Genomic DNA, 14,566 nt, shown 5'->3' with positions numbered 1-14,566 from the left:
TTATGTACTCCACACATGAAAGTTTGTGCATGTCAGTCATCTCAAATTCTTTCTGATCATGTCTGTTAACTGATGTTCTCCTGTGTTTCAGTATTATGAGATGTCCTACGGCCTTAACATTGAAATGCACAAGCAGGTGAGTGATTCCCTTTCTGCCTCTCTGTATGTCTCTCGCATGTCTCATTTCCTCATTCTCCTAAAGCTTGCATTATTCTGTAGGATTTTTATCACTGCCTCCATTCTTTTGCCCCCAATCAACTCTACTCTAAGTAGCTAATATTTTTCAGGAAAGTCTCTCTCTTTCTGTCTTTTTTTATTTCTGTCTCTCTACCACTGTAATGTCAATCCTCTCACTGATGGACCTATATAGTGCCGTTATGCTGTGGAGGCGTTAATAGGATCCACAAACAGAATTCATTTCTCCCCTCAGACAGACGGATGAGAATACTCTGCCCTTCCCGAGCCTCCAGAACAGCCTCCCCTCTCACCCGTCATAAATCCCTGTCTGTTACTGCCTCAACCATCCATCCATCACCACTCCTGCCCAGCTTCTTCATCCTCTATCCCTCTTTTCTCCTTTCACTTCAATTGCTGTCTTACTTTGTCTTTTTTAATACTCCTCTCTCTTAATCTCCATTTCTCCTTCCTTCCCATTGATTTCTCTTTCTCTCTTTTCTCTTCTTTGCACACACCCTCCTTTCACCTCTGTGTCATCACAGACATACAGTCCATGCTGAATTTCACTTTAAATCAGGTCACTGCCTTCCTGCTGTCTACTTTCTTTTTTTCTTCCTCTCTTTCACTCCGTTCATTTCACCATCTCAATGGCTTCGCTTTTGTCATACCGCCACTCCATCGCCTCTCCCCACCCCCCCAATCTTGATTCCTCCCCGGCCTTCCCTCTGTTTCTTCTCTCTCTATCTATTTCTCCTCTCCCTCGCACATCCTTCGTTCATTGGCTGTCATTTCCTCAACCCAATCTGCCCTTTTCCTCTTCCTCCTCCTCTTCCTCCGCCTCCTCTTTTCATTTCCCCTCTCCCATTTTGTCCTCCCCTCTTTATCCTCTTTCTCGCGATTGCTCATCTCTCTCTTTCTCGCCCCTCTCCCCCTCTCTCTCTCTCGCCCCCTCTCTCTCTCTCTCTCGCCCTCTCTCTCTGAAGATGTCATTTAGTAGTTGGAGTTCTCTAACAAGAAATCATTGTGTCTCCCTTGGGGTGGGGGGTGATGGATTCAGAGGATGGGGGAGGGGAGCATGCTGCTTGGCTGAAAAATGGAGAGTGGAGGGAGGGAGAGATGTGTGCAAGCAAGAGGAATGAGAGAGAGAAAAAGAAGGGGGTGGAAGTTCAGTCCGGCATCAATAAATCACTTAAGAGAGAGAGAGAATGAGATGGGGGGGGGGGGGAGAGAGAGAGAGCGTGTGTGTGTCACACACACACACACACATATTCGCACATGTGCTAGTACACGTGCGCGCACACACACAGTCATGCAGAGTCTAGCTGTCAACAAGAAAAAGAGCCTGCGGCCATAATGATGTTGTCATGATCTCTGCATGCATATCATTACTAGCCTAACGGCCTTGTTGGGCCTGCCGCTAAGTGTGTGTGTGTGTGTGTGTGTGTGTGAGGGTGTGTGTGTGTGTGTGTTGGACATCATAGTGTTTGCAACACTGATTACTGCACTAATACTGGGAAGGGAGAAATGGAACGAGGGGTGGATGGAAAGAGCGATAAATGGAGTGTGATGGGGGGAAAAAAGATGGAAAGAAAGATGAGGAAGGAGAGGGAGGAAGAGTTTGCTGTGGGCTGTGTAGTAGAGCAGATCGAGACAGACACACACCCACAGTAAGAATCACTGACCCCCAGCAGGAAACACACAAACACTCCAGCATGCAAAATGCAGACACGCATACACACAGACAATGCAAGGGCACATAAGAAACACGTGCACACACACACACAAGAAACACACTCTCACAATGAGAAAAGATGGTGAATCTTGCATCTTTTCTCCTACACACGCACACACACACACACACACACACACACACACACACACACACACACACACACACACACACACACACACACACACACACACACACACACACACACACTGTGTGGGCTGGCTGAGGCCGCAGCAGATGCTGTCCATGAATATTTTAGCCAATCTCCCTGGCAGAGTTTCCATTTGCATGGACCAAATGTAAGCAGCTGAAATATTTACCACACTGGCCCTGGGAGAAGCCGACCACAGCCGTGTGTGTGTGTGTGTGTGTGTGTGTGTGTGTGTGTGTGTGTGTGTGTGTGTGTGTGTGTGTGTGTGTGTGTGTGTGTGTGTGTGTGTGTGTGTGTGTGTGTGTGTGTGTGTGTGTGTGTAACCTTTTGAGTGTGTTTCTTTTTGTTCAAGCTCAATCGTGTGTGTGTGTGTGTGTGTTTATTCATCAAAGCAACAGTATCTTTTTTTTCCCCTTTTCAGACGGAGATTGCCAAGCGGTTGAACGTGATCTGTGCTCAGCTCATCCCATTCCTGTCACAGGAGGTGGGACACACACATGCACACACTGTACTGTTTCAGCCCTCTCCCTCTCTCTCGCGCTCCTGTCTGTCAGCAGCCCACGCAGACGGCGTGCACATGCATACACACCATAACTATTAACTCACACACACAAAGCTGCAGAAGGACAAAACTTCAAAGCACATTCCTCGATCGGCAAATGGTTGCATGCTAACATGACTCACAGGGAGAGAAAAAAAATCTGGATTTCAAAAATGCTGTTTGAGTTTTCTTCTTTTTTTCTACTTGGTCTACTAAACATTAAAGTCATTAATATAGAGAGAACAACATTTTGAGTATTAGTATTGCATTCAGAGTCCACCCGCCCTCTCTGACCTCTTGATTTGTTCCACAGCACCAACAACAAGTGGTCCAGGCCATGGAGCGCGCCAAACAGGTGACCATGGGGGAGCTAAATGCTTCGATAGGGGTACGTGGGCTCCCCCCTCTGCCTCATAGCGTGTACCATATCCTCCCATTTATTTAGTTTTCCTCCTTTTACTTTTTTTGGGGCAAACATCCATTTGCCCGCTCTAAATTATGCCAATTAATTTCATAAAGATGGATGACTATTTGGAAATATCAAGAATGGGTTTTAGGATTTTTACTTTTTTTTTTTTTTTTACTCAAGTGGCTTTACCAGCTACCTGAACAGCAATCAATGACAGGTCCTAGCCAAGGTCCCAAATTATTTTCTGATTGGTAAATGTAAATACGACTGCTAAAGAATTGGCTTTAAGTAACATCTCAGTTTTAGATATTTTTCATCTCATTTCCCATCACGCTGATTAGGCACAAGGCTTCCCCTCCTAAAGAGCCACTACCTTGACCTCAGCCTTTGCCCCCTCGTACACATCGCAGCACTTAGTTCCCTCTTTTCTTCCTCTTGATCACTTCCAATTGAGCTACTTCTTCCCTTGCCTGTAAATGACCCAAATCTCTCTTTCTTCTGTCTCCTCTCTCTTCGCGTTACTTCTTCTATTCTTCCTCTCTGCAGCAACAGCTTCAGGCCCAGCACCTCTCCCAGCATGCCCAGGGTTTGCCAATGGGCCCACACCCATCAGGACTGTCCCACCCCGGCCTGGCGCTCGGTGGAGGGTCCAGCCTGCTGGCCTTGTCTGGGGCTCTGGGGGCCCAGCTGGCTGCAAAGGATGAGAGGGCTCACCTTGAGGCCGCGGCCGCAGCCGCTGCAGCTGCAGAGCACCACAGAGGTACAGCACTTTAAATTGTTAATTGTTTCTTTCTTTGTGTGTGTGTTCTTCAAAGTGTAAAACTCAAGATGAGTTTAGGGCTGGGACAACAGTCGGATTGCATTCTTATAAATGGTGGTTGGTAGAATAAACACCGAAGCTTGGCTTGATGGATCTTGATGATTTGCTTTGGATTTTTGGCAGGGCACAAGAGTGTTGCTGATAACAACACTTCTCTAGGATTTTTCCCACTGAGTCATCATCCAGAGAGTGACATAAATTGATAATGTTGCAATTGTGTGTTTGTGTCCTTATCTATATTTGCTGTCCCTCGGCCTGGTACCTGGATGTGTTTGGAATGATTAGACCGTGAAGCAGGACCAGTGAGTACACATCACTACACAATCACTAATATCAAATACACTCGCACTCATCCCCCCGTTTGTTAAGCAATTTTTTGATATTGTAGGCAAAGTCTGTGTTTTACATGGATATCCTCATTGCAAAAAGTCAAAATAAGAAGTTAGAATTATTTATTGTTCTGCCTAATGTTATAGGACCATAATATTGTATTTGAAGGAGATGCTTTCTAGTTTCATAATCATTTTTCCCGGAGGGAGCAACCTGAAGTGCTACTTAATAAATAAATATATATATATATATATATAATAGAAATTATCCAAAAGAAGTCCTTCATTTGAACCCAAGTAGATATTTTTTTCATTTATTCCATACATGTTATAGTACTCTTGTCCTTTGACCCTTTTAAAATATTTTGCATGCTGAATTTTCACTATAATTTAGCACTTTTTTTTTCTTTCTTTTTTTTGCACTTACAAAACAAGCTTTTAATGAGTACTTAAACATGAATACATGCACTGATCCTGAACCCTTTATGACAACAATTTAGATCTCAACATTGTATCAATACCACTATAAAGCATTGTGACAATACCGGTTTAGAAAGCTGTGCATGAGAGCCAAAATGCAGTCCGACTGCTCCACCGCCCTTTCTGCTGCCTTAAAGAACACTTTTAAGCATTCCCTTTCTTCCTCTCACTCCTACAGTGAGCTGGCCGATCGATGTGGGCTGATATTCTTTCACATTCATCTCCGCAGCCTATGAGCCTGACATGATTTATGCAGTCCCTCTCACCTCATTATCACCCTCTCCCTCTCTGCCCTCACTCCTTTTTTCCCATCCTTTCTTTCTTTCTTCCTTCCATCCTTCCTTCTCCTCTTTGTGCCCCCATGACCTCCCATTTTTCTTTGCCTCACTATGTTGCAATCTTCTTCCCCCTCTCTGCAGAGCTCTCTGTCCAATGGGGATAAGGGTCGCCCAGCAGAGTACCTCAGTAATGGCAAGAAGAGGAAAGCTGATGAGAAGGAGTTCATGACCGACTATGTGAGGCACTTTAATAAAACTGTTAAATGTTTAAATAACTGAATTAAAGTTTCACCCAACTTTGCCAGATAAGACCAGTGGTGTATGTACTGTGGACTTTGGAGGCCTGCGCTCTTTTTTAGACAGTCATTCTAATATTCACTGTATCATTGGTGTGTTTTGTGGGAAAACAGATACATTAAGGTCTGGTAGGGATTATTCTATCCTGAGATAAATTAATCTTGGGTAGTTATTATATTATCAGTATTAAAAAAACAGAAGTGCCTCAGAGGATTTCACCTTTCCAAGTTACACATCTAGAACTAATTAATTACATTTTGCACTGTCCATTGCATTATCTTCCAACCGTCTCAGGCAATAAAGTGTTCAGATGAGATATTTAATTGTCCTCTTTCTGCAGTTGAACAAATCAAAACTCTTGAGACAAAATATAGTATACAACATTTTCAAATGAGACACACACACACTGTTTGCATATGACTTTGCTTGCTGTATTTCTTTGTATGTTATCTACATACATCAAACAGCAGAGCAGGAATATCTAATCTCACTTCCTCTCTCTTCTCTCACAGGGCAGCGATGCGGATAAGAGTGATGATAATTTGGTGGTGGATGAGGTTAGTAGGCGGCCGGCGGCCTCTGTTTGGCCTCACTTCACCGCTTTCATCTGCATACATGATGTAAACACACCCAGCAGGACCATCTGAATAATGACAATAATGACAATAATCCCCCTCGTCCTCCTCCACCTCTGCCTGTTTTACAACATACAACCATAAAGTACAAATGCATACGCACACTTTACTGCAGTTCGTGCTCCCTGCCGCTTTTATGTTTTCATCAGTTTTATGAATGAATGCCACTAAGTGAAGGTTTTAAGATGATGGCAAGTAAAGTGTGTTTCTTTGTATAGAATACCCCCCAAAACAGTATTATCTTTGACTTCCAAAGGAAGAGTCCATTGTTCATGAGATGACAGTAACTGAGACTATACCCAGTTCTCGAAAGCTTTTACATTGTTGGGTGGGTCTCGTTCGGAAACTCATCTGGTGCCAGGAAGTGATTTCCTTTTATGTTCATTGAAGAACAATCGTTGGCACAAGCAGCTAATGGATAGGTTCACAGTTTTTCATGTCCGTTTTAAAACAACTGTCCATTGCCTATATGAACACAAAATCTGATTTCTCACTTTTATCATTCGTCCTGTTGTTCATTCTGACCATTAATGTGCTTCCAATGTAAGTGATGCTGGACAACATCCACAGTCTTTGTAGAATAAAGCCCCATATTAACTTCAGATAAATGTTGGAATATAAGGAAGTGTAAGGAATGATAAGAGCAAGTGCAATCTATTTAAATATTCATATGGGCACCTCACCTTTGTTTTAAGACTAACTTGAAAATTCTGAATATATCCTACAAATTCAGCAGCTAACAAATTAGTTAATGCTCATGAGGAAAAAAAAGCTTGATTTCCATGTGTTTTCTGTGGCCTTCAACACTAAAACACTGGAATGAATGAATACATAACTTGCCTTTTACTTCTTATTTTTATCTTGTGATATGAAGTTTTTTATGTTTTTTTAAAATGTTCTTCTCTTAATCCAGGACCCGTCGTCCCCCCGCAGTGTGCAGTCTTACTCGTCCAGGGAGAACGGCCTGGACAAGATGCCCCCGTCTCGTAAGGAGGGACCCCCACAGGCCAGCCCCGCCTCCCTCGCCTCCTCAAGCAGCGCACCCTCTCCATCTCGTGGCAAAGAGCCCCCGCAGGTAGACCCACACAGCTCTAGAAAGATAAATATTTGCATGATTTCTATTGTATTACTGTCACATACATGCATAGATCCATGTTGAAAACACATGGTATATTTTAGTACAGTGGAAAGTGTTGGTCGAGTACGGCTCCAAATCTTGAACAGTATATCTGAGTGCACAGTTGGGTCAAGTACAAAAGAAACAAAGCTCAAGCTGTATTTCTGTTTCTATGTTTTCAACTCTTACTGTATTCTGCCCACTTCTCATTTTAAAGTGATTTATTTTCCGTCTTTTTTATTTACTTACACCTTTCTTTTTATTCTCTCCTCTCCCAGAGGGAAAAGTCCAGTACTCCAGGTATGAAGCCAGGGACCCCCATGTCTCAGGAGTCCAACACACCGGGACCCAGCGGACCTCCACAGTTCAGACCTGTCCCTGGCAAGCCGGGTGTCGATCCCCTCGGTAAGAACATCCCATGAGCTCGCTTTTATTCCCCAATGAACATGTCTTCTGCACGTGATCGTTAAATGGGAGCAGACTTCAGAAAGATTGAAGCTGATGTAAAGTGAAACTGTAAAGCTTGTCTAAATCACTGGAAAAACTCAGGAGACCAAAAGACAAATGTCTCCATCCCTCCTCTCAGGGACACACACTTTCACTGCACACAGCATCAATTAAAAATATGAATCAGCCTCTGCATACATGATATTTTTAGCCTCTACTTGCTTTGTTACATGCAGTGATTCTAATGGCATCCGGCCACAGTAGTTGGTATGGGTGTCAGACAGCTCCCCACCACCCACCACCATCTGGACTTAATAAGCAGCTGTGGGTAAAAATATTCAGCGCCCCTCACTTTTTATATGAAAAGATTAGGAGAGGTGATGGACTGTGACTGTGAGCTGCTTCGTAATGAGCCTCCATCTATTCCACCGTTTCTCTTTTTTTCTTTCACCTGTTAGCCCACACACATACACACACACACACACACCATTATGCATGCATATGTACAGCCTCGTTGCATGCATAGATAGAGGATGTAGAGGACGTTTATGTGAGCACACACATTTACACACAAAGTCTCTCTGCAGGAAAGCCTGATGCCCAGCAGGGGGCAGTAGTGATCTAGTGCTGCATTTAGGGATGTTGTCCTGCGTTTTGTATGGCAGGCGGCAGCTTGTTCACAGCCTGTCAGTCATTACTGCCTCACATAGTGACAGGCCCTGCAAAGGGAGTCACCTTAATAAGACGCGCAGCTGATTCGTCTCTGAATGACTGACATTGCATTCCCTCAATCAATAATTTGTTCACTTAGCTAATTCACAATAAATTGAGTCTCTCGTCTTTTCTTCCAGCTCTGGGTCTGAGAAACCCCCTGGCGGTGCAGGGAGCGTATCCTCCAGGGGCTTTCGGCCTGCCTCCAGGGGTGAATGGAGACCTGGCCGCGGCGGCGGGTTATGGCGCCGGACTCCACTTAGTCTCCCCCCAGATGAACGGCGTCGCAGCAGCAGCAGCGGCGGCAGCAGCTGCCGCAGGCTACGGACGGTCTCCTGTGGTGAGCTAGACGCTCTGCAGATAATTTGTCTTTCCAGTGTCACTGTCATATCTAATACCTCAGCATATAAGGGTAAAAAGAGGTGTGTGTATGTGTGTGTGTGTGTTTGTATGTGTATATATATATATGACCTTGGCTCTTGAAAAGTCTCTTTGCTTTCATATAATCTAATAATACAAATCTCCTTTTATTCCGATCCCTCATCTGATTCTCTCCATGAACATGGGTATGGTTTGAGGTGTTTTTCCTCACATTATCTCTTCCTCTTGCAGGTGGGCTATGAGTCTCCACACCCACATATGAGGGTCCCCGGGCTGCCCGCCAGCCTGCAGTCAGCCACCTCTGGAAAACCGTGAGTTTCCTTCTCTTCGCCTGCTATCACTCAAACCTTCACCTGTTAACTATTAAATGCACTCCGGTTCTGCTCCAATTCAACTTCAACACCAGAAGAGAAGACCAATAAAGAAAAGGGAACATTCAGGAAGAAAATGCTTTGATAAAAAACTGTTACGCTTGTAAGTCTGTGTTCATACAATAACTTTAAAAGTCAAAACAAATTCACCCCTAAAGCTCTTGAAAGGCGTTTTTAAATGCTGTTTTCAATGCGACTTCAACGACTGGCTCCACTTCACTGGGTTTTTTCTTGCTTCTGCAGCAGAGTGGTCGATGTAGACAAAGTGACGTCAGTGATATTTGCAGAGCAGCTTCAATAGACTCAATTAGTTAAATACAGTATTTCTCAGTCATCCAGACATGATTAGTAAATGTCTGGTCTGTCAAAAGTATTTCTTGAAAAAGTTAAAGTAGACGAGGTTAGATGTGCGTTGTGTAACATTTTAGCAGTTTTACATGATGGTCATCAAAGCTACACAATTGTTCGTTGCATAGTTTTCCTCCTGCTACTTTTTCCCACCTAATAAAGTGTTTCTGATGCGTTCTTTAATCTGTTATTCATCCATTTCTGTTCCCGTCTCTGCAGCGCCTACTCGTTCCATGTGAGCGCAGACGGCCAGATGCAGCCGGTGCCCTTTCCCCCTGACGCCCTGCTGGGTCCGGGAATCCCTCGCCACGCCCGTCAGATTCACACCCTGAACCACGGAGAGGTGGTGTGCGCCGTCACCATCAGCACCTCGACACGCCACGTCTACACCGGAGGCAAGGGCTGCGTCAAGGTGTGGGACATCAGCCAGCCTGGAAGCAAGAGCCCCATGGCCCAGCTGGACTGTCTGGTGAGTCATGAGCGAAAAGACAGAGACGGATGTTTGTAGACTCATTTTTAAAGCTTGTTGTCCGGCTTGTGTCTAATAATGTTACTTTACTACCAAAAAGTGATGCTCTTGTTTTTTTCACACATAAAAACGCACTTTAGATGATGAATCACCTTTAATGTTGTTGGCCCGGAAGCCAAATCCTCCAGCATCGTTATTTATTGCTGTGACGCTGCTGTAGCAGCACACTTAACTTTTATCTTTGTATCCCCTTGTCATCAATTACAGAGCACTACAACCTACAGTATATTATTGTCTATAAATGTGTGTATTTGTCTTGTTATTCTGTCCAATCAGAACAGGGATAACTACATCCGCTCCTGCAAGCTGCTCTCGGACGGACGGACCTTGATCGTCGGCGGGGAGGCCAGCACGCTGTCAATCTGGGATCTGGCCACGCCCACTCCTCGCATCAAGGCGGAGCTAACGTCGTCTGCTCCCGCCTGCTACGCTCTGGCCATCTCCCCCGACAACAAGGTCTGCTTCTCCTGCTGCAGCGACGGGAACATTGTCGTCTGGGACCTTCACAACCAGACGCTGGTCAGGTAAGAGGAGAGAGGGAGGAGACTGCATTGTTTGAACTAGTTTTAATAAATGTCATGGAAACGGAGAATAGAAAAACTTTGTTCAAGTTACAAGAAAGAAGGAGAGGCCTGAAGAGAGTGATGGAAAAGGAAGATAAGCAATGGAGTGGGAAATGAGAGGACAGAGACGACTGTGCAGAGAGACAGAAGAGTGTGTGTGTGTGTGTGTGTGTGTGTGTGTGTGGGGGGGAGAGAGAGAAACGGGGGGAAGCAGCTTGTATTTCAAACTCATTTTTGTGACTCTTGTGACACAATAGTGTATTGTAGGATATTTTGTATTTCTAGTATTGCAAATATTCAGACGTACCCACCTTCAAATGCGTTGCTTCACCAGCTAATGCACACTTCTAGGTACACTGGGTACGGCATTGTGTACCTGTTTGTTAAGCTCTTGTGCGTCTCCTCCCTGCAGGCAGTTCCAGGGCCACACAGACGGAGCGAGCTGCATCGACATCTCCAACGACGGCACCAAACTGTGGACGGGAGGGCTGGACAACACGGTCCGCTGCTGGGACCTCCGAGAGGGACGGCAGCTCCAGCAGCACGACTTCACCTCGCAGGTACACACTCGCTGCAGTCCAGACTAATGGGCATTCATGTTGCTCACAGGCTGCTCATGATCGATAACACTTCCCCGCTCTCAACTCCACATTTCTCTCGCTCCATTCCTCTCTAATTCCCTCCCCGTCTCCAGATCTTCTCTCTGGGCTACTGTCCGACAGGCGAGTGGCTGGCTGTGGGAATGGAGAGCAGCAACGTGGAAGTCCTGCATGTCTCCAAACCTGACAAGTACCAGCTGCACCTCCATGAGAGCTGCGTTCTTTCTCTCAAGTTTGCCTACTGCGGTAAGTGCACACACACACACACACACACACACACACGCACATTGACGAGGGAGGCAGAACAAATGTTCTGCTTCTCCCATTATTCGGAAACAGTTTCTTTCTTTTCACCTCTCCCGTCTCGGTCTCTTCTTTACAAAAGCAGCGCCTCCTCTCAGGCATCTCCATATCTCGCCTCCCCTGAGACTTTATCTGTTGATGGTTGTGTGTGTGTGTGTGTGTGTGTTTCCTTCTGCAGGTAAATGGTTTGTGAGCACAGGCAAAGATAACCTCCTGAATGCATGGCGGACACCTTATGGATCCAGCATATTCCAGGTAGGACATAACACACTGAGTGTTGTGTACATCTGTCTGCAAATGCACAATATTTATTTTAATTTTGCTGCTTGTTCATCCTATTGATTTACTACATTAACATGGCTTCCTCTCTGTGTCTCTTCAGTCTAAGGAGTCTTCGTCGGTTCTCAGCTGCGATATCTCCCCCGATGACCAGTTCATCGTCACTGGCTCCGGGGACAAGAAGGCCACAGTTTACGAAGTAATCTACTGAACTCTGATTGGCTGGGAAAAAACAACTAATAATCAGGGGGCGGGGCCAAGGCTCCCTCCTGCACCAATGACTGTACAGAGCGTCGGTGGCATGGAAAACAAGAGAGACACTCAACTTGTACTTTGTTGTTTTGTTTACGTTTGTGAAAGAAATGAGAAAGAGAAGCAAGGGGGCACAAAGTCACATCTCTGGAAAAAAAACGAACTTTGAACTTTGTTTTTAATGCTCTGAGAACGCTGGTTAGTCTATAGCTGCGCAATTGTGGGATTCCTCCAAAGAACTTTTGCTTTTGTTCCTTTTTGTTCCTTTTTTTTAACAAAATAAAACCTCTGTAGTGGACAAGAAATTAGCAAAAAAAACAACTTATTTTTTTAGCCTTTGCATTTTTCGCGAACAGTTGGACAGCATCGAGTGGAACAAGACATGGGACTGAGGAGGTGAGGGAAGGGTTTAGGGGGAGGCTGGGAGATCTTAATGGAAAAAGAATCGGTCCATATTCTGTGCTGTGTAAAAAGTCCCAGCCTGTGTCAGCTGGTCCAGTTTGGCCTTGTCTGGTCCAGCTGCGTGGCTGCTCCCCGGGGCAGCAGATGCATGGCAGGATGGCGTGCTGTGAGGTTCCAGCTATTTCTTTTTTCTTCCCTCCTGGCTAAGTTTCAGCAGCAACATGATTGTATCATCTCCAGAATATACATGACGGAACAGGGCTCGGTTTTCTCAGTGTCCTCAGAGTTTGTCTTTGTTCTTCTTTTTTCCTTTACAAAAGAACAAATCCAGACTTATTGTGGAGATGTTTTGGGGGGAAACCACCCAGGAACAGAAAACCATGACCCCCGAGGACAGAAAACTGCAGTCAGCTCAAACCACCAAACCGCTCACAACGGGAATGTTGCCTCCACTACGTCACCGTCATCCTTGACACTCAAAATTAAATGTTTTTTTTTTTTTATTATATTCATTAGGGCACATATAGGCAGAAAGGTATTTTCACAACTGCATCATGAACCTTGAACCTTGCTATATATGGTCATGTAAATAAAGTTCTCTAAAGGCAAACAGGGATGTTATCTGTGACTTGGATCTGCTTCAAGAAACTGAGTGTGGGGCATCTCTCAAACAGGGTGTGTAGTTTTTGTCTGAGATCTGCATTTGATTGTTTGGGTTTTTGGTCTTTCATGAGCGTCTTTTCACAGAAAAAACAGATTGAAAAAGCTCTTTAAGGGTGTGTGTGTGTGTGTGTGTGTGTGTGTGTTGTGCACTGCTGGCAGTCAAAATGTGTTTTTCAGCTGCAGAACCAAGTCAGATCCTCGCCAGGTTAAACTTGAATGTTTAAAACAAACAAAAGTCAAAAGAAGCATTTGTTGAATATTTGTTTAAACCATAACAGCCAGAAGTATGTGCGCTCGCACTGAGGTGCCAGAAAAGCATCTGAGAAATATTTGGATAAAAAGTGAAACGTGTGAATGGTGAGTACACACTCTGCCGCCGCTCTCCTGTGATGGAAACATTTCTTTCTCGCTGAGGGAACGTTCCAACACAGAGCGTCTCCTCTAGATAGCGTCTGCATCCTCGGACGTATGAGAAAGCGTCCTGGGATTCAAACCCACTGCATGAGCAAGCTCCTCTGTGACCGGAGCGCTCGGTAAATAATGCAGCCGTACCGTTGTGTTTTTATGCTGAGCTAGCTGTTAGTGGGGCGAGACAAAGGTGGTCTGCAGCACAATAGGCTGAGGAATGGATTTTTCCAGCAATGCTACCCGAGAGCGAGTTTTAAAGTGATTATGGGTGTAGTGGTGACTGTCCTGCCAAGACCAGAGGCTTCATCTGTGAGAGAAGTAAACCTGAGAGTAAAGCTTGTCCTCCTTCCTAAAGTAAAGGATTACTGCCACACAGATGGATAAATAATCATTTGGCTCCATTTAATTTATTTTTGTGTAAAATATGGCTTTGGCCTTAATGGCCATAATCATAGCTCAGAGTGTGCCTGCACACTGAATTACTAATAAGGCCTGAATATAGAAACAGAAACCACATCACCTGCTCAGTGCTTTGGTTATATATCGCTCGGCTGAACAGTCAGATCAGTATCTATATTAATGAATGTATACAGAAGGATTCACAAATGGATTTGTAATCTACATATATATTACTCTCTACAAAAATATGTTTCAATGCACACAATGTTATGGCACAATTGAAGGAATTGGAAGTAAAAAAATGCCACTTGTACTTCCAGTATATAACCAGTTATTGACGAGGAACTTTTAATTAAAAGGTAATTGTGGTGGCTGACGTTACAGTATGTTAGTTACAGTACTATATAAAGGTTCAGGGAGATGATGTCATGTAGGAGCTCCTTCTTAATAATTAGCATGCCCCATCATGGCATGTGCTCATCAATGAGAGAGAGACTAGAATCACAGAAACGCATACAAACCATGTTTAGTTGTTTTTGAAGTAGCCTTCAATTCATTATTTTGTATTCCTTTTATTTGTGCCAAAAAGTCATGGTATGTGCCATGAAAAAAAAGTTAAAAGGTCATAGTATACAAAATAAATAAATCATAGTGCATAAACGGTTGGATGAGTATGCCATAATGTATATAATGTCACATACATAAATGTCAGATTATTATCAGTGTCATGGTATAGTGTTAGAGCCCAAATGGGTGTTCTTTGGTTTCTTAGTTTATATTTGCGTCAGTATGCCATGTTGCTGGTGGGTCACGACTTCAAATGGAGTGGTAAGTAAACACAGGTGCGTAGTTTCAGCTAGAGACGCAGGTCGCCAGTTTATCTCGAGGCACAGAGACGGACAACCATTCACGCTCACATCCACACCTACGGCCAATTCAGAGCCTCCA

At 44.4% G+C, this 14,566-nt stretch overlaps 1 protein-coding gene across 1 annotated transcript; it reads left to right on the top strand.

Moving 5' to 3' along the window:
- The first annotated feature begins 2,944 nt into the window (after nucleotides 1-2,944).
- tle2a (TLE family member 2, transcriptional corepressor a) lies at nucleotides 2,945-11,873 on the top strand. The gene is made up of 15 exons (XM_079220984.1): nucleotides 2,945-3,016; nucleotides 3,554-3,767; nucleotides 4,113-4,129; nucleotides 5,056-5,151; nucleotides 5,724-5,768; nucleotides 6,760-6,921; nucleotides 7,242-7,368; nucleotides 8,262-8,461; nucleotides 8,734-8,813; nucleotides 9,441-9,690; nucleotides 10,027-10,274; nucleotides 10,726-10,873; nucleotides 11,008-11,158; nucleotides 11,394-11,470; nucleotides 11,598-11,873. The coding sequence occupies exons 1-15, from the start codon at nucleotides 2,960-2,962 to the stop codon at nucleotides 11,703-11,705; spliced, it is 1,980 nt and encodes a 659-aa protein (XP_079077110.1). The 5' UTR covers nucleotides 2,945-2,959; the 3' UTR covers nucleotides 11,706-11,873.
- The last annotated feature ends 2,693 nt before the right edge of the window (nucleotides 11,874-14,566 follow it).

This window comes from Taurulus bubalis, assembly GCF_910589615.1.
Source record: "Taurulus bubalis genome assembly, chromosome: 7".
Classification (NCBI taxonomy): domain Eukaryota; kingdom Metazoa; phylum Chordata; class Actinopteri; order Perciformes; family Cottidae; genus Taurulus; species Taurulus bubalis.
Note: the sequence above shows the minus strand (reverse complement) of the source record. Positions and strands in the feature narration are given on the sequence as shown.